Source organism: Bombina bombina, chromosome 1 (genome assembly GCF_027579735.1).
Source record: "Bombina bombina isolate aBomBom1 chromosome 1, aBomBom1.pri, whole genome shotgun sequence".
In the NCBI taxonomy this organism is placed as follows: domain Eukaryota; kingdom Metazoa; phylum Chordata; class Amphibia; order Anura; family Bombinatoridae; genus Bombina; species Bombina bombina.
Window position 1 is genome coordinate 1,046,804,107 of NC_069499.1, and position 23,451 is coordinate 1,046,827,557.

Sequence of the window (23,451 nt, forward strand, 5' to 3'; positions counted from 1 at the left end):
GCAACATCACAACCTCAGTAACTTGCTTGCATATTACAAGTTGAAAGTAAATAGGTGTGCTCAAGCGCAAACAATTTCACATTCGTCAGGTTAGCACGAGTGAAGACCTAAGGGCCAATTTATTATGACCCGTATGCACCTGTTTCCGCGTAAGCCTTCAGGCTTGCCGGAAACAGGAGTTAAGAAGCAGCTTGATTGACACCCCCTGCCAATTGGCCGCGAATATGCAGGGGGCGGCATTGCACAAGCATTTCACTAGAAATGTTTGTGTAATGATAAATGCCAACAGCGTATGCTGTCGGTATTTATCGATGTGCGGCGGACATGATCCGCTACAGCAGATCATGTCCGCTCGCACTATGATAAATTGTCCCCTAAACATAAAGTGTAAGAGATTAAAAAAAAAGCAACATAAATACATTAAAATAAAGTGTTACAATGATATATGCACTATCTATTAAAAAATATTCATATAGATATTACATTTTTTATAAGGGTTAATAGGTATATGTATCTATATGTATATATAAATATATATATATATGTATATATATATATATATATATATATATATATACAGGTAGCCCTCAGTTTACGCCGGGGTTAGGTTCCAGAAGGAATGGTTGTAAATCGAAACCGTTGTAAATTGAAACCCAGTTTATAATGTAAGTCAATGGGAAGTGTGGGAGATAGGTTCCAGGCCCCTCTCAAAATTGTCATAATAACACCTAATACATTATTTTTAAAGCTTTGAAATGAAGAATTTAAATGCTAAACAGCATTATAAACCTAATAAAATAATCACACAACACAGAATATATAATTAAACTAAGTTAAATGAACAAAAACATTTGCTAAACAGCATTATAAACCTAATAAAATAATCACACAACACAGACTTCACTTGCATTTTTCTGCAAACAGTTCTTTCTATGCATTCCAATCTGGACTGATTTATAGACAGGAAGATCTTGTTCCTTTGAAATCTGCTCGATAGCTCAGGTCTGGTTAAACTGATTAATTTCAGCTTGCTTGGCTTTGCTGCAACACAAGCGGACAGCTCCACCTAAGGCTATTTTAATAAATGCACTGCTTCTCAATGCTTTTCAATAGCAGTCAGATGACTGGAAAAAAAGGTTGTTATTCTGAAACGGTGTAAATTGAACCGTTGTAAAACAAGGGCCACCTAATTATATATATGTGTGTGTCTGTATAGAGATACATGTGTAGTTATGTATATATGTATATATATATATATATATATATATATATATATATACACACTATATATTTATATATATATATATATATATATATATATATATATACTGTATATATATATATATATATATATATATATATACTGTATATATATATATATATATATATATATATATATATATATACGTATATATACAAAACACGGAAGGGGACTGCACTCTCAGACTGGACTGGGTACACATCCCATGACCCTGAAACATGCTCAGCCCTTGGTGCTAATAGCACTCTCAGGAAGCTGTGCTGTCTCCAGAGTAACAGACAGTTAACCCCAGACAAGTCTGGGTGCAAGGCCCATAGGGAAAATTACAAAATAAATTAATACAAGACACAGAGAACGTCCAGCATTCACTTACAAGCTCTCATCTAAGATTAAAAGCAAAACTGGAAGAGTTAGTTACCGCATCTGGCCAAATGGGACAAGCCCAGGTACCACATCAAGGTCTCTTCCAAAATTGTACTCTGGACCCAGGTTTTGGAAGAGACCTTGACATGGTACCTGGGCTTGTCCCATTTGGCCAGATACGGTAACTAACTCTTACAGTTTTGCTTTTAACCTTAGCTGAGAGCTTGTAAGCGAGTGCTGGACTTTCTCTGTGTGTTGTATTAACTTATTTGGTCATTTTCCCTATGGGCCTTGCACCCATACTTGTCTGGGGTTAATTGCCTGTGACTCTGGAGACAGCACAGCTTCCTCAGAGTGCTATTAGCACCCAGGGCTGAGCATGTTGCAGGGTCATGGGATGTGTGCCCAGTCCAGTCTGAGAGTGCAGTCCCCTTCCGTGTTTTGTATATGTCTAGGGTGACATATACACGTTGGAGCCCTTCCCAGACAAATACATTTAAACATGAAAATTAAAGGGACAGTCTACTCCAGATCAGATTTATTGTTTGAAATGATAGATAATCCATTTATTACTCATTCCACCAAGTTTTGCATAACCAACACTCTTATATTAATACACTTTTTACCTCTGTGATTACCTTGTATCTAAGCCACTGCAGACTGACCCTTATTTCAGTTCTTTTGGCAGACTTGCATTTTAGCCAATCATTTTTGACTTATATATGGCACACATGAACTAGCGCTCTCTAGCTGTGAACAACTGTCAAAATGCCCTGAGATAAGAGGCAGTCTTCAAGGGCTTAGGAATTAACATATGAGCCTACCTAGGTTTAGCTTTCAACAAAGAATACCAAGAGAACACAACAAATTTGATTATATAAGTCAATTGGCAAGTTATTTAAAATTGCATGCCCTATCTGAATCATGACAGTTTAATTTTGAGTAGACTGTCCCTTTAATATTTATTGAATTCTAATATTTTTTTTATGCTTTACTTTCTTTCAATGTAAATATAATGTAACATATATAATATAACATATTATATAAAATAAAAAATATGTATATATCTATACCTGTATATATATATATATATATATATATATATATATATATATATATATATATATATAAATATTTAAAAATAAAAAAAAACATTTTCTTCTATGTGAAAAACTTTGGAATGTGAAACATTCATAACCACCAGGTTTAGCGCTATAGGTCTAACACAATAAGTGTAGGTTAGCGTACATTGGGTTTCGCTCATACGCTAACTTTTTACTTTCAACTTGTAATACATGCAAGAATACGCCCATGTTATAAGTTTAATTCTAGTGGTGTTAGCGCGAAAGCGGAAAAAAATATTTAGCGTGCCACCTGTAATCTGGTCCTTAATGGGATGAAATGCTTGGAAATGTAAAACTATGCATTTAAGGAACACATTAAGTTTTGATTATGCTATGAATCCACAGACTGTCTTTCCTCTGCCTGACATTTCTCCATACCAGGCACAGGTGTGAGAGAGGCTTGTTCAGATCTCCCATAGAGATTGACCATCTACGAAAGTAAGAAAGACCACTCTGCTCCAAACAAAACAGGAGCTGTTCTGTAGAAGTGAGACATTCAATACGTGTGGCTTCACAATGAAGATAGATGATAAGGCCAGGCTTCCATTTTTTAGGATACAAATGTAGAATATGTGATATAGAACTATAAAGAAATACTTGTACACAGCAGACTATGAAGCTGTGTTAAATGGCAGGCCACAATGTTTGAGTATTTTTAAGACAAATACCCCCAGACACACACAAATTAAACACATGTGCCCCTCCCCTCTCTGCTGTAGTTGATTCAGACAATCAGTGTTGTGGATCGAGATGAGCCAATGGGGGGACATCGATTCTACTTCAGACTTGCACCCGAGTCCAGTGCGGAGCATCACTTCACTTTGCTCAATATCAAGGGTGAGCCCCCATAATCGGTCACCTGGCATCACATGGAACTTCACAAACCTCTAAGTCACCAAGACCACATCATGATCACCTGACATTACAAGATCTTCCTTTTCTTCCCCAGTCACTCAGTAGCATATAACCCTGAACCTGCCACATGCCATTCTGCACTCAATACCTCATAAGCCTGCTATTCACTGGGCATTACATATGCCCAGATTAACCATACCATATGTGATCTCACACCAGTCACCCAATCTCAGAATACTGCTTCTTCTCCTTTCAGACACTTGATAGGCTCTTTTCTTTTATAGTCAGGAAATACTATAAGGTTCTTTCATCAGCCTCTTTATATCATTTAACCATCCCATGCAATTGCATAACATTTTTTTGTACAGTTTTTAGTATTTAGCCACTTGACATTATAATTTTCTCATCCCATATACCAACCTTGCAATAATATAGCAAAGCCATAAAATCTCAATAAGCTCACAGTACTTGTCACTGACTCCCATCTCATCTGACTTGCATTTACTAAAGTTGTCCTCTGTGCAGAAATTAACTCTCTAGTTTATATGTTATTCTGTAGAGCACATTTCCTAAGCCATTAGACATAAGATAATGGATATTGAAAAGATTGATCTTACTGGAGAGCCTTCTCAATTCTTAGTGAGTCTAAGCCACAGTAACATGAATCCCATTTAGAAATTAATCTTATTTCCACCATTTACATAAAATTACTTGGAACTGTCCAAATTATTACTTGCTATGTGACCCCCCTTAATGTAACATACATGAATTTACCTACCCTTCCATATTATATTGTATGATCCCTTCTAGCCATTCACAGCACATGGCATGGCCAAATGTGTTCCTCCCTGGTTAGCTTTCTCTAATCAGTTAGCTCTTGATTGGCAGTTCCAATACCTGCTTGTCTTCACCTCATGCATTATCTGTTTGGTCGGCATCTTTCTTTTTAATTGTCTTACTATTGTATTTGCCATCAGTGTTTCACCAGCCTATTTAACCCCTTCATGACAGTCAACATATCTTGTACTTCAGCCCTCTATAGTGTATCCAGGGCTGTAAGAGCTCATGTCTCGGTGACAGTGGCAAGACTGAGCTATTTCTGCATGCCACAATGGCGCATGCATAAATATTAGGGTCTTGCTGTCATCGGAAGTCTTGCTGCTGCCGGTCAGACTCACACTCATACAACCCTGGAGGGACCTGTCCTTGAGTTGGGTGATGTACATGGGATTCATTCAAGTTCTTTACTGCAGTCTCTCTGCATGTGATAATCTCACTTCACTTTCTTGCATCTATCATATCTGCATGGTATCTCACTATACCAGCTGTTACCCATCAAATCTCTTCATGCTTACCTCCAACACCATACTTGCATTATTTATTTTTAATTTATTTTTGGTTCCACTCTATACAGGTCTCCCTGTGCTCTTGTTTTCTCCATCAGATCTCTTTATGTATCATTATCTTCCAATGTATGTATTTATCTTGCATTTACAAAAGAGATTGATAAAATAAGCTATTAATTCTAGCCTATAAAGATTGGTTGTGAGGCAGTGTAGTAATTTATAAAAAAAAATTGTATGCTTACGTGATAAATTAATTTCTTTCATGATAGTGAGAGTCCATCCCAGGAGTAATGGTTCATAGACTTCCACCACCTTATGAAATAAATAAATCATATTGATGCAGAAGAGATTTAACTGCACCATAGACATTTTAAAAAGAAGCATTCTTTAAAATACGTAGACATCAGTATGACATTAGACTAATATAGAGCATGAACCTGTATCTCCTCCCTTTTGCATTCTAATTGGCTGTGTGCATGCTCCTAGCTAGTGGTTTTAGCTCTCCACAGAAACTGATGTTGATGTAGGTCAGCTGTGTCAGCATACATAGGGGGCATTTCTGTATCTGACCTTAGAGCCAAAAAGTGCTTTGTTAAATGATGAGGATACCATTGTGGGTACAATATGTCACTCTGAATTGTTTTAAGGCTACAGTATTCCTTAAAGAATTATTTGACATCAAATAAGAATGTGCTTGTGCAAATACTATTTTTATATAGGGCATTTTCAAATAGTATCTCAGTTCTAAATGCAGACTCAGAAGAGCAAAGCTGTGACATATGAATTAGGTTCTGCCAGAAGAGCAGCTATCACTGTTAGATCCAAGGCAAATGGACCATTACACTATCTATGCTGAAAAAGGAGTTTCTTGCAGCTCCGACAGATATGTACAAAATGCAGTGAAAGATGCAAACTTATCTAACATGACATTGTGGATTTCATAAACCTTTCCATCTTATCTCATTATCTTTTCTGTTGAACCTGTCCACAGATAACCATAGAGCAGCAAATAACACTTGTTTTTTATTCCACATGCAGATGACACGGCGTCAGTGCATACCCACAGACTGCCGTTTGACAGGAGGGAGCAGGACATGTTCATTCTTCCAATTCTGGTTGTGGATGGTGGGACCCCTGCTTTGAGCAGCACAGGGACCCTGACCATTCGAGTATGTGGATGTGACAGCTCAGGAGCTGTACAGTCTTGTAACACCACTGCCTATGTGATGGCCGGCAGCCTGAGCCCCGGGGCACTAATAGCTCTTCTGGTGTGTGTCCTCATTCTTGTCGGTGAGTTTTTAGATGTAACTGCTGACCTTGCTCCAGATTACCTTGTTTTCAGCATACTTTTCTCTCTTTTTGCCCACTCATGACTTCTGTATCCTATTTTTATGATTCCTGTATTTTTTTAGTGTCTCTAATTCCTAGTTTTTTGTACTTTCTAGTATTGCTAAGACAACAGTCTGATACATTAACTTAACCCCTGTACTAAAACAGCAATTGGGAAAGGAAGGCTGGGAGGGGAAATGAGACATTTAGCTTGATTCAGTTAGGCCCTCAGTGATGTGAGCGTGTGTGTAGGGGATAAAGTAGAGACAGTAAGAGTAGAGAGGGGCAGTATGTAAAATTAAGAGGGCTTAAGGTATGGATGAGAATGATTAATGGTTGAAAGGGGTAGGGTGAACAATAACAGATAAGAAGGATAAGGGAGTTTAAAACCTATGAAAAGGAAAAATTGTGAAAATCTACTCTCTGTACTACCGTGAATATATCAATATAAACGGTATTTGAAAAAAGATTGAGAAAGGAGAGATTATTTAGAGAGTAACCTATGGTCCCTATTTCAGTTTCTTCTTTGGGTTAGTGAATCACATTTACGTTGATGATGTAAAATTATCCATATCCTCCACATTTAAAGCAAAAAAGAAAGCCATGGTTATCTAATGCGTCTCATCATGGACTGGAGACTGGCCAGATACTAAGCATATCCTTGTGTGAGTACAGACATTGTCCTCAATTCATAGGTGCTCATGTTTAAAATTCATTGAGCATTGCTTCGCCTGTATTATCCATAGATTTGTTAATGGGCATTCCTTCCATTAACATGCATAGTTTAGCATGAGGTGTCCTATACATAAAGGCCCAGATAACGAATGAAGCGCAAACATTTGAGCAGCGTTAAGGGTTTTATTGAGGGTGTTTGCGTTCGTCAAGCTTACCACTGGTATTACGAGTTAAATGTAAACACGATCACTTGAACGCAATCCTAATTTACGCTACAATGATTACCGCGTCTTCGTCCTCCGAGCTCTGGTTAACTGTTTCGCAAACTAAAAAGTTGCACAAAACACATAAAAAATACATTACAAAATATAGTTACACTAATAATAACAAAAAATATATATATCGCACAAAAAATTATAAGGGCTCAAAGATATCAGGTCACAGCCGGTGTTAAAAAAAAAGGCAGACAAAGGGCTTTAACATAGAGATACATAGATATACATGTGTAAAGATGTATATGTATGTTTGTGTGTGTATATATATATATATATATATATATATATATATATATATATATGCATACATATGAATTTATATGTGTAAATATGTATTTTACAGACATATATACACAAACACATAAATACGTATGTACACACATGAGACACACACATATATATATATATATATATATATATATATATATATATATATATATATATATATAAGTGCATTGGAGCTCTTTGCTGGCAAGTAGATGCAATATTCATATTTAATAAAGGTTTTATCTATGTATTTACTGTAAATATTTCACATTCCAATGTCCTGCACATAGCAGAATATGTTCTATGTATTTCTAAATAGACATTGCTATATAAATCTGTACAGATCTATACCTATATGTAATTATATATATATATATATATATATATATATATATATATATATATATATAGGTATAAATATATGTTGTACCAAAAACCATCAGATATATAGAAATATGTATTTCTGTATAAATAGAACATATTCTGCTATGTGCAGAACATGAGAATATGCAATCTGGTTTGCGTGAGGGTAAAGTGCTTTCCAGATTTTTTTTTTCCACTTTTTTTTTTTATTCACCTCTATGGGGAATACGTGAACTTGCACTCAATATTGTATTTTCGTCTTTTTGCGCTCGTTGTGTTAGTGTGCGAGCGAAAACACTTTCAACTCATAATACAAGTGCAACCCAACGAGCATAGCACTTCTAGCGCAGTTAACTTTTGAGCAGGACCGTTAATTAGCGTTCCTCTTTCAATCTGGACCTAAAATCTTGTACATGAAACAAGACATCTTGCTAAGTGTAAAAACATAAATATAGCTGCAACTACTTTGTAAACATGCATGAATCATGGTTATTATAAATGTATGTATAAAATATTCATGTGTATATATAGCCTTACAGCAAAGAAAGGGGGCGCTAGTGATAATACAGATAATAATGTTAATCTATATACTCTTTTAAAAAATACAGATTAGTAATTATGTTTAAAAAATAAAATACAAATAAAATACAACAAAATAAAATCCTCTCTAAATGAGAGAAATCTAAATCTAAATTCAAAATCAAGGCAAAAATAAGTCCTTTTCAAAACCAAGTGGAAAAGCCCTGTGGTGGCTGCCTCCTCCTCGCCGACTGGTCCGGGTATTACTATGAGGAATAGAAGAAAATAGAGGGGCGCCTCATGTGTAGGATCAACAGATATAAAAATCAGTAATAACAGTAGTAGAGCCAAATGGATACTCACACACTTCACAAGCACACCAATGTGCTATTAGTAGCAGGCTGCAGATTCAAATAGGTGTGGCAGCTCACCTCTCAGGTAGTACTGTGATGCTGGAGATGGAAAAGGAGACACAGCACATGTAGTGCTTTTTTTTCTCTGTGTCTCTAATAACATCTTCAGCATCACAGTACTACCTGAGAGGTGAGCTGCCACACCTATTTGAATCTGCAGCCTGCTACTACCAGCACATTGGTGTGCTTGTGAAGTGTGTGAGTATCCATTTGGCTCTACTACTGTTATTACTGATTTTTATATCTGTTGATCCTACACATGAGGCGCCCCTCTATTTTCTTCTATTCCTATAAAATATTCATGACTGTTTTGTTATGGGAAAATAGTGTCATTGGATAGAAAGAAAGACCTTGGGATAGCTGTGGGTGTTTTGGGGCATGCTGGGTGAGTGTTTGTTGTGATTTGTCATCTACACTAACACCAAACATAGAGAATTCATAAAAACCCTTTTGCCTCTCACTGTCGTGTTTTGCTTTAGTAAAGCAGCCGTTTTTAATTTTTTTCTGTTTTAATTAGTTTGTTCTGTAGCCTTTTGAAGGCGTTTTTGTGATGTTGGCATCCCTCACTGTGCAGAGATGTGGACAGTTACAAAATAGATGCTGCTCCATTGATTATAATGGACAGACAATTGCAATTTACAGCTGTGACTAGAGGTGGGTACAAATCTATTTGAATTGTGCAAATTTTAAAGCTGCAGGACAGCAGTGAGGATTTATTTTTGCAAGATATTAGTTTTACAAAAGGGTTTTAATAAATTTGGGCAAATGCATTGCTCAGGAACATAGATTCGGCTAGATTACAAGTTTTGAGGTAAGAGCTGCTCGGTAATAACAAGTTATTGTCACCACTCACCTCCCTACAGCGCTGGTATTACAGGTTTAAAAAAACCCGGCGTTATCAGGCAATATTGCAGCGTAAAGCAAAATTGAGCTCCATACCGCACACCAATACCAGCTCTGTGGTGAGCTGCGGTGAGCTGGTTTTACGTGCTTGTGCACAATTTCCCCATAGACATCAATGGGGAGAGACAGCTGAAAAAAAGTCTAACACCTGCAATAAAGGAGTGTAAAAGCTCTGTAACGCAGCCCCCTTGATTCAGGCTCGCCAGACACACAAGACCTCAAGCTCCATTCGGAGCTTGATAGATAGGCCCCCATGGTCTTTTCCAGAGATTACTTTATTGCAGGGGGGGCTGGGGGCATAATTTTATTGAAGGGGCATCATTTTATTACAGGGGGACTGGGCATCATTTTTTTGCAGGTAGGCTTAATTTTATTGCTGGGGGCATCATTTATTGCAGTGGGGCTGGGGCATCATTTTATTGCAGGGGGCCTGGGGCTTCATTTTGTTGCTGGGGCATCATTTATTGCAGGGGGCTTGGGGCATCATCTTTTTGTTGGGGGGATCATTTTATTGCAGGGGAGCTGGGGCATCATTTTATTGCAGGGGCTGGCTGGGGGCATCATTTTATTGCAGGGGAGCTGGGGCATCATTTTTTTGCAGGGGGCGGGGGCATCATTTTTTACAGGGGAACTGGGCATCATTTTATTGCTGGGGGCATCATTTATTGCAGAGGGGCTGAGGGCATCATTTATTGCAGTGGGGCTGGGGCATCATTTATTGCAGTGGTGCTGGGGGCATCATTTATTGCAGTGGGGCTGGGGCATCATTTTATTGCAGGGGGACTGGGGTCTTCATTTTATTGCAGGGGGTCTGGGGGCATCATATTTTTGTTGGGGGCATCATTTTATTGTAGGTGCATCATTTTATTGCAGGGGAGCTGGGAGATAATTGTATTGCTGGGGGCATCATTTTTTTGCAAGGGGTCTAGGGGCATAAATTTATTGCAGGGGCATCATTTTATTGCTGGGGGACTTCATTTTATTGCTGGGGGCATCATTTATTGCAGTGGGGCTGGGGCATCATTTATTGCAGGGGGCTGGGGGAATCATATTTTTGTTGGCATCATATTATTGCAGGGGCATCATTTTATTTCAGGGGAGCTAGGGCATAATTGTATTGCTGGGGGCATCATTTTTTTGCAGGGGGCATCATTTTATTACAGGGGGACTGGGCATAATTTTATTGCAGGGGGCTTCATTTTATTGCAGGGGGACTGGGGCATCATTTTATTGCAGGGGGGCATCATTTTATTGCATTGGGGCTGGGGCATCATTTTATTGCAGGGGGGCTGGGGCTTCATTTTATTGCTGAGGGCATCATTTATTGCAGGGGGACTTGGGGCATCATCTTTTTGTTGGGGGCATCATTTTATTACACAGGCTGGGGGCATCATTTTATTGCAGGTGCTGGCTGGGGGCATCATTTTATTGCAGGGGAACTGGGGCATCATTTTATTGCTGGGGCATAATTTTTTAGCAGGGGGCTGGGGGCATCATTTTTTACAGGGGAACTGGGCATCATTTTATTGCTGGGGGCATCAGTTTTTGCAGTGGGGCTGGGGGCATCATTTATTGCAGTGGGGCTGGGGTCTTCATTTTATTGCTGGGGCATAATTTTTTTGCAGGGGGCTGGGGGCATCATTTTATTACAGGGGCTGGGGCATCCTTTTATTGCAGGTGCTGGCTGGGGGCATCATTTTATTGCAGGGGAACTGGGGCATAATTTTATTGCTGGGGCATAATTTTTTAGCAGGGGGCTGGGGGCATCATTTTTTTACAGGGGAACTGGGCATCATTTTATTGCTGGGGGCATCAGTTTTTGCAGTGGGGCTGGGGGCATCATTTATTGCAGTGGGGCTGGGGTCTTCATTTTATTACAGGGGGTCTAGGTGCATCATAGTTTTTGTTGGGGGCATCATTTTATTGCAGGCGCGTCATTTTATTGCAGGGGAGCTGGGACATAATTGTATTGCTGGGGGCATCATTTTATTGCAGGGGGCTAGGGGCATAGTTTTATTGCAGGGGCATCATTTTATTGCTGGGGGCTTCAGTTTATTGCTGGGGGCATCATTTATTGCAGTGGAGCTGGGGACATCATTTATTGCAGTGGGGCTGGGGCATCATTTTATTGCAGGGGGGGCTGGGGTCTTCATTTTATTGCTGGGGGCATTATTTATTGCAGGGGGGCTGGGGGCATAATATTTTTGCAGGAGAGCTAGGGCATAATTGTATTGCTGGGGGCATCTTTTTTTGCAGGGGGGCTGGGGGCATAATTTTATTGCAGGGGGCATCATTTTATTACGGGGGGACTGGGCATCATTTTATTGCAGGTAGGGTTAATTTTATTGCTGGGGCATCATTTATTGCAGTGGGGCTGGGGGAATCATTTATTGCAGTGGGGCTGGGGCATCATTTTATTGCTGGGGGCATCATTTATTGCAGGGGGCTGGGGGCATCATTTTATTTCAGGGGCTGTGGGCATCATTTTATTTCAGGGGAGCTGGGGCATCATTTTATTGCAGGGGCTGGCTGGGGGCATCATTTTATTGCAGGGGAGCTGGGGCATCATTTTTTGCATGGGGCTGGGGGCATCATTTTTTTACAGGGGAACTGGGCATCATTTTATTGCTGGGGGCATCATTTATTGCAGTGGGGCTGGGGGCATCATTTATTGCAGTGGGGCTGAGGCATCATTTTATTGCAGGGGGCTGGGGTCTTCATTTTATTGCAGGGGGTCTGGGGGCATCATATTTTTGTTGGGGGCATAATTTTATTGCTGGGGCATCATTTATTGCAGTGGAGCTGGGGGCATCATTTATTGCAGTGGGGCTGGGGCATCATTTTATTGCAGGGGTTGGCGGCTTCATTTTATTGCAGGGGGGCTTGGAGCAACATATTTTTGTTGGGGCATCATTTTATTGCATGGGAGCTGGGGCATAATTTTATTGCTGGGGCATCATTTTTTGCAGGGGGCTGGGAGTATCATTTTATTGCAGGGGACATCATTTTATTACAGGGGACTGGGCATCATTTTATTGCAAAGGGCTTCATTTTATTGTTGGGGGCATCATTTATTGCAGTGGGGAGGGGGCATCATTTTATTGCAGTGGGCATATGGCATCATTTTATTGTAGGGGATTGGGCATAATTTTATTGCAGGGGGGCTGGGGGCTTAATTTTATTGTTTGGGCATCATTGCAGTGGGGCTGGGGGAATCATTTATTGCAGGGGACTGGGGCATCTTTTTTTGCAGGGGCATCATTTTTGGGCAGGGGGCATCATTTTTTGCAGGGTGGCTGGGGGCTGCAGGGAAACTGGGCTTCCTTTTATTGCAGGGGGGCTTCATTTTATTGCTGGGGGCTTCATTTTATTGCAGAGGGCTGGGGGCAATTGAAGGGGTCTGGGGCATCATTTTATTGCAGGGGGATTCATTTTATTGCTGGGGGCTGGGGACATAATTTTATTGCTGGGGGCATCATATTTTTGTTGGGGGCATCATTTTATTGCAGGGGGGCATGATTTTATTGCAGCGGAGATGGGGCATAATTTTATTGCTGGGGCATCATTTTTGTGCTGGGGGCATCATTTTTTGCAGGGGGGGGGGCTGGGGGCATATTTTTATTGCAGGGGGCATCATTTTATTACAGGGGGACTGGGCATCATTTTTATTGCAGGAGGGCTTCATTTTATTGCTGGGGGCATCATTTATTGCAGTGCGGCTGGGGGCATCATTTATTGCAGACTGTGGGGCTGGGGCATCATTTTATTGCAGTGGGGCTGTGGCATCATTTTATTGCAGGGGGCTGGGGGCTTAATTTTATTGCTGGGGGCATAATTTATTTTATTGTGTGTGTGGGCTGTGTGTGTATGTGGGCTGTGTGTGTTGGCTGTGTGTGTGTGTGGGGGGGCTGTGTGTGGGGGTGTGTGGGCTGTGTGTGTGGGGGTGTGTGTGGGGTGGGGGTGTTGTGTGTGTGTGTGGGGGGGTGTTGTGTGTATGTGTTCAACTCAACTGTTCAACTCAACTGTTCCTATTTGTCAGCATAATTCTTCATTATATACATAAACATATATATAACATTGTATATTGCAATATATACAATGTTATAGTGCTCCACATTAGTAGATTTATGTTTTTTTATATATATAAAATGTTGTGCATTACCTTAAATGATTTTTCTTCTTTTTTTTTAATTTTAAAAGCTGGGGGCGGAGATGGGGCAGGGTTGGGGGCAGAGATTGGGTGGGGTTGGGGACAGAGATTGGGCGGGCTGTGGGCGGAGATTGGGTGGGTTGGGGGCGGGGAGAAAGGGGGCCCCATTTTGTCATCCTGCCTTGGGCCCCTCAATGGCTAGTGCCGGCCCTGAGTACAGGTAGAAAACTCTTTATCCAAACTACTTGGGAAAGCAAAAGGTTTGGATATCTGAATAGTTTGGATTTTTGGAATATTTGCATCTGTAAGATGGGACAGTTTAAAGGGTGGATGGAACCAAATGTAAACAACAATATGTTATGTCATTAAGGCAATAGTTACATGGCATTATACAGCTTTTAAATATAACTAAACGTTTTCTATCATTTTAATACTTCTGTATACATAGTACACTCAGAAAGATAGTACAATACTGTAATCAGAAAGGTAATATTTGTTGTTTTAAATAAATATAATCCATTATTTGTATTTTAGATACAAAAACCAAACCAAAGACACAGGCAGAGAAGATTCACCTAGATTACAAGTTTTGCGTTACGGTTTTAATGCTGAAAAAATGTCCATTTCAGTGTAAAAACCGTAACGCAGTATAGGTATACCGCAAGCATTTTAGCCTGTAACCCAACGTCAATCCCGCACACAAAAAAATGACTTTTTTTGCGTGGGATTTCCATAGCGCTGGTATTACAGGTTGTGCGGTGAGACTAAAATGCTTGCGTTTCAGCCTATACCGACACGATCCATTCCACTACCTGAGACCAATAGTTATGAGTTTTGCGCAACAAAACTGTTACACAAAATTCATAACACCCATAAACTACCTATTAACCCCTATTCCGACGCCCTCCTGCATTGCAAACACTATAATAAAGTTATTAACCTCTAATCTGCCGCTCCCGACATCGCCGCCACTAATAAAAGTTATTAATCCCTTTTCCGCAGTTCCCCGACATCGCCACCACTAAATAAAGTTATTAACTCCTAAACCTCTGGCCTCCCACATCACTGCCCCTAAATAAACCTATTAACCCCTGTGATGATAGCAGGATGTGATGTCACTAGCATGGGGGCGGGGCTTAGGTCCGGTGTCTGTGTCGCAGTTAGTTTAGTACAATCAACCTGTCTGGATGTGTATTGCTATGCTCTGTAATAAAATAGAGTTGTACCATCATTGCTGTGTCCTGCATATGTCCTGCATCTCATGACATGGTGTCAGAAGTTCTGGACTACGCTTCTGTTTCTGATGATAACGATGTCAAAGTTTACCCCACCTGAGCCTTTTGACTTTTCTCAGCCTGCAGCTTGGCCCACATGGCGTCAGCGGTTTCAGCGCTTCAGGATTGCATCCAAACTGAACAAGGAGAGTGGTGAAGTACAAGTTAATTCTCTCTTATACTCTATGGGGAAAGATGTAGAGCCAGTGTTCAATGCTTTTACTTTCCAAGAAGGGGAAGAAGTTAACTTTGATATAGTTATGGATAAACTCAGTGCCCACTTTGTGCCCAAAAGAAATGTGATTCATGAGAGAGCTTGTTTTCACAAACGTAATCAGCGTGTGGGAGAATCTGTGGAGTCATTTGTGCGCAGCCTGTATGAATTAGATGAATTCTGTGAGTTTGGTGTTGCTAAAGAAGAGCAAATCAGAGACAGAATAGTTATTGGAATTGCAGATGCTGAAGTCTCCCTGAAGCTGCAGTTAGAGCCTGATTTAACATTAGACGGGGCTATTAGGATGGCCCGCCAGAGTGAACTGGTGAAAAAGCAAAGTGCTGATCTGAGGTCTGAGAGTATTGTGGATGAAGTGCAACAGTCTAGGAAAATTACTAGTGAAAGGCACAGTGTGAGCGGTAGATCTAAAGTACTGGAAAGGCCTAGAAGTGGATGGGGGCAACATGGCCGATGCACACGGTGCTACCGGGCTCATGATCAGAGTGCTATATGCCCGGCCAGAGATAAAAGATGCAGAAAATGTAACAGAATAGGCCATTTTGAAGTGGTGTGTAAAACTGAATACATTAAGGAGATGCAGGTGGACAGTGACCAGGAGGGTCAGGAAGTGTCTTTTGTGGGGTCTGTTGTGGAACGGACAAGCTCAGAGGAAGATTGGAAAGTTACCTTTACTGTAATGGGAGCCAATGTTGATTTTAAGATTGACACAGGAGCTGATATCACTGTAATGTCTTTTGCTGAATTTATGAAACTGCCTCGACAGCCCCAGCTGGCGAAGGTTACTACAAATGTTCATAGTCCTGGTGGCCGCATTGATTGTGTGGGGAAATTTCTTGCCAGCTGTGAGTACAAACAAAGGAAGTTCACCATGTGGGTGCATGTGATCCGAGGTCAGTGTGTTAACAGTTTATTGAGCAGAAAAGCAGCCTGTGACTTGGGCCTCGTGGCCAGAGTGAATGAGATCTCTGAAGATATGTTTGGCGAGTTGGGCCTACTGAGCTGCAAACCTGTCTGTATAGCACTTAAAAGTGACGCAGTCCCGTATAGTATTTCTACTCCTCGTAGAATTCCGTTCCCGCTCATGCCTCAAGTGGAGAAAGAGCTCATGCGCATGAAGTCTATGGGGGTTATTGAAGAGGTTGTTGAAGCAACTGATTGGTGTGCCCCCATTGTTCCAGTTGCAAAGAAAAACGGAAAGGTGCGCATCTGTGTGGACCTGAAAAGGTTGAATGAGGCAGTGAAGAGGGAGAGATTTGTGCTGCCGACATTGGAAGATATAGCCCCGAAGTTGGCTGGGGCGAAGTTCTTTTCCACATTAGACGCTTCTAGCGGCTTTTGGCAGATCCCCCTGGATCCAAAGTGCCGCAAACTGACTACCTTTATCACTCCGGTAGGTCGGTTCTGTTTCTGCAGACTTCCCTTTGGGATATCCTCCGCTCCTGAGATCTTTCAGAGGGAAATGAGTTCTCTCCTGAGTGGCCACGTGGGCACAGCAGTCGTCATGGACGACATTCTAGTGTATGGGTCTACAGTGGAGGAGCATGATCAGCGTTTGAGTTGTGTGCTGCAGGCTATCAAAGAGTCTGGGCTGAAGCTGAATAAAGAAAAATGTCATTTTAGGAAAACTGAATCATGCTACTTTGGGCATATCATCAACGGGGATGGCATCAAGCCGGACCCCGAGAAAATTCGGGCTATCGAACAGATGAAAAGCCCTTCTGATGTACATGAGCTGAGACAGATATTGGGCCTTGTAAATTACGTGGGCAAGTTTCTTCCGGATTTATCTACAGTTTTGCACCCTATCACAGAGTTGCTTAAGAAAGATGTTGCCTGGGTCTGGGGACCCTCACAAGAAAAAGCGTTCCTGCATGCTAAGTCCCTGCTGGGGTCTGCCCCAGTGCTGGGGTTCTACGACCCTTCAAAAAAGACTGTGGTTAGTGCCGATGCAAGCAGTTATGGGTTGGGGGCTGCACTCCTGCAGCTGAATGACAACAAACTACAGCCCATCGCCTACTGTTCCCGCACACTGACGGCTGCGGAGTCAAAATACGCTCAAATTGAGAAAGAGTGCCTGGCTGCAGTTTGGGCCTGTGAGCGCTTTCAGCGTTATCTAGTGGGTTTGGAGAAATTTAGTCTGGAAACTGACCACAAACCGCTAGTCCCTCTTATCAATTCTTATGACATCGACAAAACACCCTTGAGATGCCAGAGACTTTTAATGAGACTACTCAGGTTCAATGTTCAGGCAGTGCATGTGCCGGGGAAGCAGCTGGTTGTGGCAGATACACTGTCCAGGCTCCCGCTGGCTGCTGCTGAAGAATCCTCCACAGAGTCGGATGTAAAAGTGTATGTTGATTCAGTTCTGGCCTCTAAGTCCATTTCTTCAAGGAAACTGGAAGAGATAAAGAAAGAGACATATTTGGACACAGATCTGCAAGAAGTTATAAGGTACATAAGAGATGGCTGGCCCGAGAGCCGGGCAGCCTGGATGTCTTTAAATGCTTACCAGCCAGAGAGGTCACAGCTCACGGAGCTGGAGGGGTTGGTGCTGTTCCAAGACCGTATTGTAATTCCTGTCAGCATGAGGAAGGAGATGTTAAACAGGATTCACGATGGCCACTTAGGCATTACAAAGTGCAGAGAAAGAGCAGCTACAGCTGTGTGGTGGCCTGGGATCAGCTCCGACATTGCAAATCACGTGTCTAAATGTGCCTTTTGCCGGGAACGCCGGCCTACTCAGAGAAGGGAGCCCTTAATGTCTACTCCGCTGCCTGCGGGGCCGTGGCAGAAAATAGCTGCTGATTTGTGCGAACTGCACGGGAAAAAGTTTCTTGTTGTTATCGACTACTATTCCAGGTATTTGGAAATAGCACCCCTGAATGATATCACAAGTCAGGCCGTTATCATTCGCCTGAAGAGCTTGTTCGCCCGCTGGGGCATTCCAATGGAGCTGGTGAGTGATAATGGCATGCAGTTCGCTTCTACAGAGTTCAGTGCTTTCAGCAGGGAATATGATTTTGTACATTCCACGTCAAGTCCACATTATCCGCAGGCCAACGGAATGGCTGAAAGGGCAGTTCAAACAACAAAATTCATTCTAAAGCAATCTGAACCGTACCTAGCCCTCTTGTCATACAGGGCGACGCCCATTCAAGCCACCGGGTTTAGCCCGGCACAGCTGATGCTAGGACGCCAGATTCGCACCACTTTACCCTCAGTGGGTGTCTTCAAGCCGCCTGGCCCTGTTCCTCGGGACGAAGTCCTTAGGAGGGATGAAGAGGCCAAAAAGGGTTATCGTTTCTTCTACGACAGGAGACATTCTGTCAGGCCTTTACAGGAACTGAAAGCGGGCCAAAGTGTCAGAATTAAACTGGATGATGAGAAGAAATGGAAGACGCCTGCTACGGTAGTGGGCCGCTCTCCAGAACCAAGGTCTTACACAGTCCTTACAGAGGGAGGGACGGTTACACGCCGTAACCGAAGACATCTTCAGCCTGTACCTGAGAGTCTGGAACCGGATACCTCAGTACCACCGCCGGTGGGATCTCCTGTTCTAAGAGAGGTGCCTTCCCCTCAGCAAGATCATAGCGGGGATATATCTTTGCCTCCAGCAGACTCTTGTTCACCATCTTCTGTATCAGAGGACAGTTCATGCAAAGTTACATCAAGCGGAAGAGTGGTGAGGCTTCCGGCCCGATACAGGGACTGACTTTAGCTAGAACAGTGACCGGAAGTATGGGCAGAATAATCCCATGGTCACTGTGGACTAGGGTAGTCTACCCCGATGTCCAAGTCAGGATGTAATTTATTTGTTCATGTTTTCTAATCTATCTGTTTTTATAATGTTATAAAACAAAATGTTGTTGTATACCCTGTTGGTGTACCTTGTTATTTAATATATGCAAATGTATGCTTTGCCTTTGAAAAAGGGGAAGATGTGATGATAGCAGGATGTGATGTCACTAGCATGGGGGCGGGGCTTAGGTCCGGTGTCTGTGTCGCAGCTAGTTTAGTACAATCAACCTGTCTGGATGTGTATTGCTATGCTCTGTAATAAAATAGAGTTGTACCATCATTGCTGTGTCCTGCATATGTCCTGCATCTCATGACAACCCCTAAACCGCCAGCCCCCCACATCGCACCGTGAAATTAATAAAACCTAAGTTTAAGATATCAATTAACCTAACAACTATTATATTAAAATTAAAAAATACCAATTAAATAAACTAAATTGCACATTAAAAAAAATACTAAATTACAAAAAATAACAAACACTAAATTACAAAAAATAACAATGAAATTATCCGAAATAAAAACAATTACACCTAATATAATAGCCCTATGAAAATAAAAAAGCCCCCCAAAATAAAAAAAAAACCTAGCCTACAATAAACTACCAATAGCCCTTAAAATGGCCTTTTGTAGGGCATTGCCCTAAAGAAATCAGCTCTTTTACCTAAAAAAAATACAAAGACCCCCAACAATATATATATAAAAGCATATACATATATATCTACAATTTGCTGCCATCGGGCGATTTACCTCCTTCACTACGCTTTGGTTCTGTGCCATGTATGATGGCATCAGAACGAGGCTCCCATTGAAGCCTATGGAAATGCTCTCTTGTGAGCACCATGCTTCCCAGGAATGCGAAAGCGAGCTCACGTTTGCATTGCTGTCAACTTGTAATACATTACCGTGCACTGATATTACTCAGTGGAGCACAAATACCACTTTAACGAAATCGATATTTAGTGCTCCACTTGTAATCTGGCCCTTTATGTTTAAATAATTTTTTTCTTTTGCTGAATTTAACTACTGTAAATGGGCTAAATCCACAGTAAACATTGTACTTGTAAGTATACAGCTTATGAGCAAATGAAAAGCAGGTGTACATGCGTATGCTTCAATTACTGACAGTATCCTCAACTGTAGAATAATGGTGTCACACACTCATCATATAGCCATCAAATGCACTTTGCTTTGTTTGTGTTGTCTCCCTGGATACAGTGACAAATTCATAAATTAACAGGTTCAAAGCCTAGCAGGCAGCACTGGAGTGACCATGCGTGAGGCCTAGCATGTGGGTGCACAGCATGGCCCTGGCCTATATCTGGATAATACTAGTTTTGTGTAATGCAGCTTCTGGATGTCTAGTACAAGGAAAATAGTGGTGGAATATGTGTCCTCCCACACAATTGATTAGCTAAAATTGAAAATGAAAGATTCATTAAAAAGGATTATAAGTCAAACCCTAAAATGTTTTTAAAGTACATAATTGACAAAAAATCTTATAAGGACAATATACTGGCATATCTTGTTTTATTGAGCTTCGCTTTATTGCACTTTACAAATTGAAGGTTTGAAGCAACCCTGTGTTGAGAAAGTCTATCACAACCATTTTTCAACATATATACACATACACACACATTAATACACATATATACACATACACACACATTAATACACATATATACACACACACACACATTAATACACATATATACACATACACACACATTAATATACATATATACACATACACACACATTAATACACATATATACACATACACACACATTAATACACATATATACACATACACACACATTAATACACATATATACACATACACACACATTAATACACATATATACACATATACACACATTAATACACATATATACATATACACACACATTAATACACATATATACACATACACACACATTAATACACATATATACACATACACACACATTAATATACACATATACACACATTAATACACATATATACACACCACCAGAAAAAAAGATTATGACTCACTGAAGGCTCAGATTATGGTTAGCATTTTTTAGCATTAAAATATTTTTTAAATAAGGTATGTACATTGTTTTTTAGACATAATAATATGCACAGTTAATAGACTACAAAATAGTGTAAATATAATTTTATATGCACTGGGAAACAAAAAAACAAAAAAAGAGTGATTCACTTTATTGCTATATTTGCTTTATTGTGGTGGTCTGGAACCAAACCTGCAATATCTCTGAGGTACATTAAAGTGTGTGTGGAGGGTAGCATAATTAACAGTGACAGGGAGAAGGCTGTGGCACTAAACCAGTTATTTTTTTCAGTATACACAAGAGAGGAACCAATGGGAGATACTTTGAAACAAAACTAGAATATACAAGCCCATACCATTAACTGGGTTATCTCTAGAAGATATTAGGAAAAACTGTGTAATATTAAGGTAAATAAAACTCCAGTTCCAAATGGAATACACCCAAGGGTTTTACGGGAATTTAGCACAGTTATAGCCAAAACTCTACTCTTAATTTTTCATGACTCATTATCCTCATAGTAAGGCATATACCCTAGGACTGGGGTAAAGCTGATGTGGTGTCACTCTTTAAAAAGGGGAACAGGGCTGATCCAGGAAGCTATAGACTAGTTAGTCTGACATCAATAGTGGAGAAGATACTTGAAGGGATTATAAGGGATTATATTGATGAGTATTTATCAAGCTGTAAACTATGCTGCATTCGCCGGCACCAATACGCTTGCCTAACATTGCTGCTGCGTATCTCAATACGCTCTCCTTATTTATGAAAAAAGCCGGCAAAAAGACATGCACCAAGTACGGGGCGATGAGCATCGGACTGTTGTTAACTAACAGTCATTGATCTTGCATCTATTCGTCTTTTTCCAAACTTTACTTATACCCTGTCACTAAATGCCGCCACTATACTAAACTATTTAACCCCTATCCTGCCGCCAATTAAATAAACTAAATTGCACATTAAAAAAAATACTAAATTATAAAAAATAACAAACACTAAATTACAAAAAATAACAATGAAATTATCCGAAATAAAAACAATTACACCTAATATAATAGCCCTATGAAAATAAAAAAGCCCCCCAAAATAAAAAAAAAAACCTAGCCTACAATAAACTACCAATAGCCCTTAAAATGGCCTTTTGTAGGGCATTGCCCTAAAGAAATCAGCTCTTTTACCTAAAAAAAATACAAAGACCCCCAACAATATATATATAAAAGCATATACATATATATCTACAATTTGCTGCCATCGGGCGATTTACCTCCTTCACTACGCTTTGGTTCTGTGCCATGTATGATGGCATCAGAACGAGGCTCCCATTGAAGCCTATGGAAATGCTCTCTTGTGAGCACCATGCTTCCCAGGAATGCGAAAGCGAGCTCACGTTTGCATTGCTGTCAACTTGTAATACATTACCGTGCACTGATATTACTCAGTGGAGCACAAATACCACTTTAACGAAATCGATATTTAGTGCTCCACTTGTAATCTGGCCCTTTATGTTTAAATAATTTTTTTCTTTTGCTGAATTTAACTACTGTAAATGGGCTAAATCCACAGTAAACATTGTACTTGTAAGTATACAGCTTATGAGCAAATGAAAAGCAGGTGTACATGCGTATGCTTCAATTACTGACAGTATCCTCAACTGTAGAATAATGGTGTCACACACTCATCATATAGCCATCAAATGCACTTTGCTTTGTTTGTGTTGTCTCCCTGGATACAGTGACAAATTCATAAATTAACAGGTTCAAAGCCTAGCAGGCAGCACTGGAGTGACCATGCGTGAGGCCTAGCATGTGGGTGCACAGCATGGCCCTGGCCTATATCTGGATAATACTAGTTTTGTGTAATGCAGCTTCTGGATGTCTAGTACAAGGAAAATAGTGGTGGAATATGTGTCCTCCCACACAATTGATTAGCTAAAATTGAAAATGAAAGATTCATTAAAAAGGATTATAAATCAAACCCTAAAATGTTTTTAAAGTACATAATTGACAAAAAATCTTATAAGGACAATATACTGGCATATCTTGTTTTATTGAGCTTCGCTTTATTGCACTTTACAAATTGAAGGTTTGAAGCAACCCTGTGTTGAGAAAGTCTATCACAACCATTTTTCAACATATATACACATACACACACATTAATACACATATATACACATACACACACATTAATACACATATATACACACACACACACATTAATACACATATATACACATACACACACATTAATACA

General features: G+C 40.4%; 1 protein-coding gene across 2 annotated transcripts in view; it reads left to right on the forward strand.

Moving 5' to 3' along the window:
- Positions 1 to 23,451, forward strand: part of CDH22 (cadherin 22) — a 224,914-nt gene that overhangs the window by 173,701 nt on the left and 27,762 nt on the right. For both annotated transcript variants that reach the window (XM_053693516.1, XM_053693525.1), the window contains 2 exons: positions 3,468 to 3,585; positions 5,988 to 6,239. In XM_053693516.1, coding sequence (XP_053549491.1) covers positions 3,468 to 3,585; positions 5,988 to 6,239 — 370 coding nt within the window. The remainder of the gene's footprint in view (positions 1 to 3,467; positions 3,586 to 5,987; positions 6,240 to 23,451) is intronic.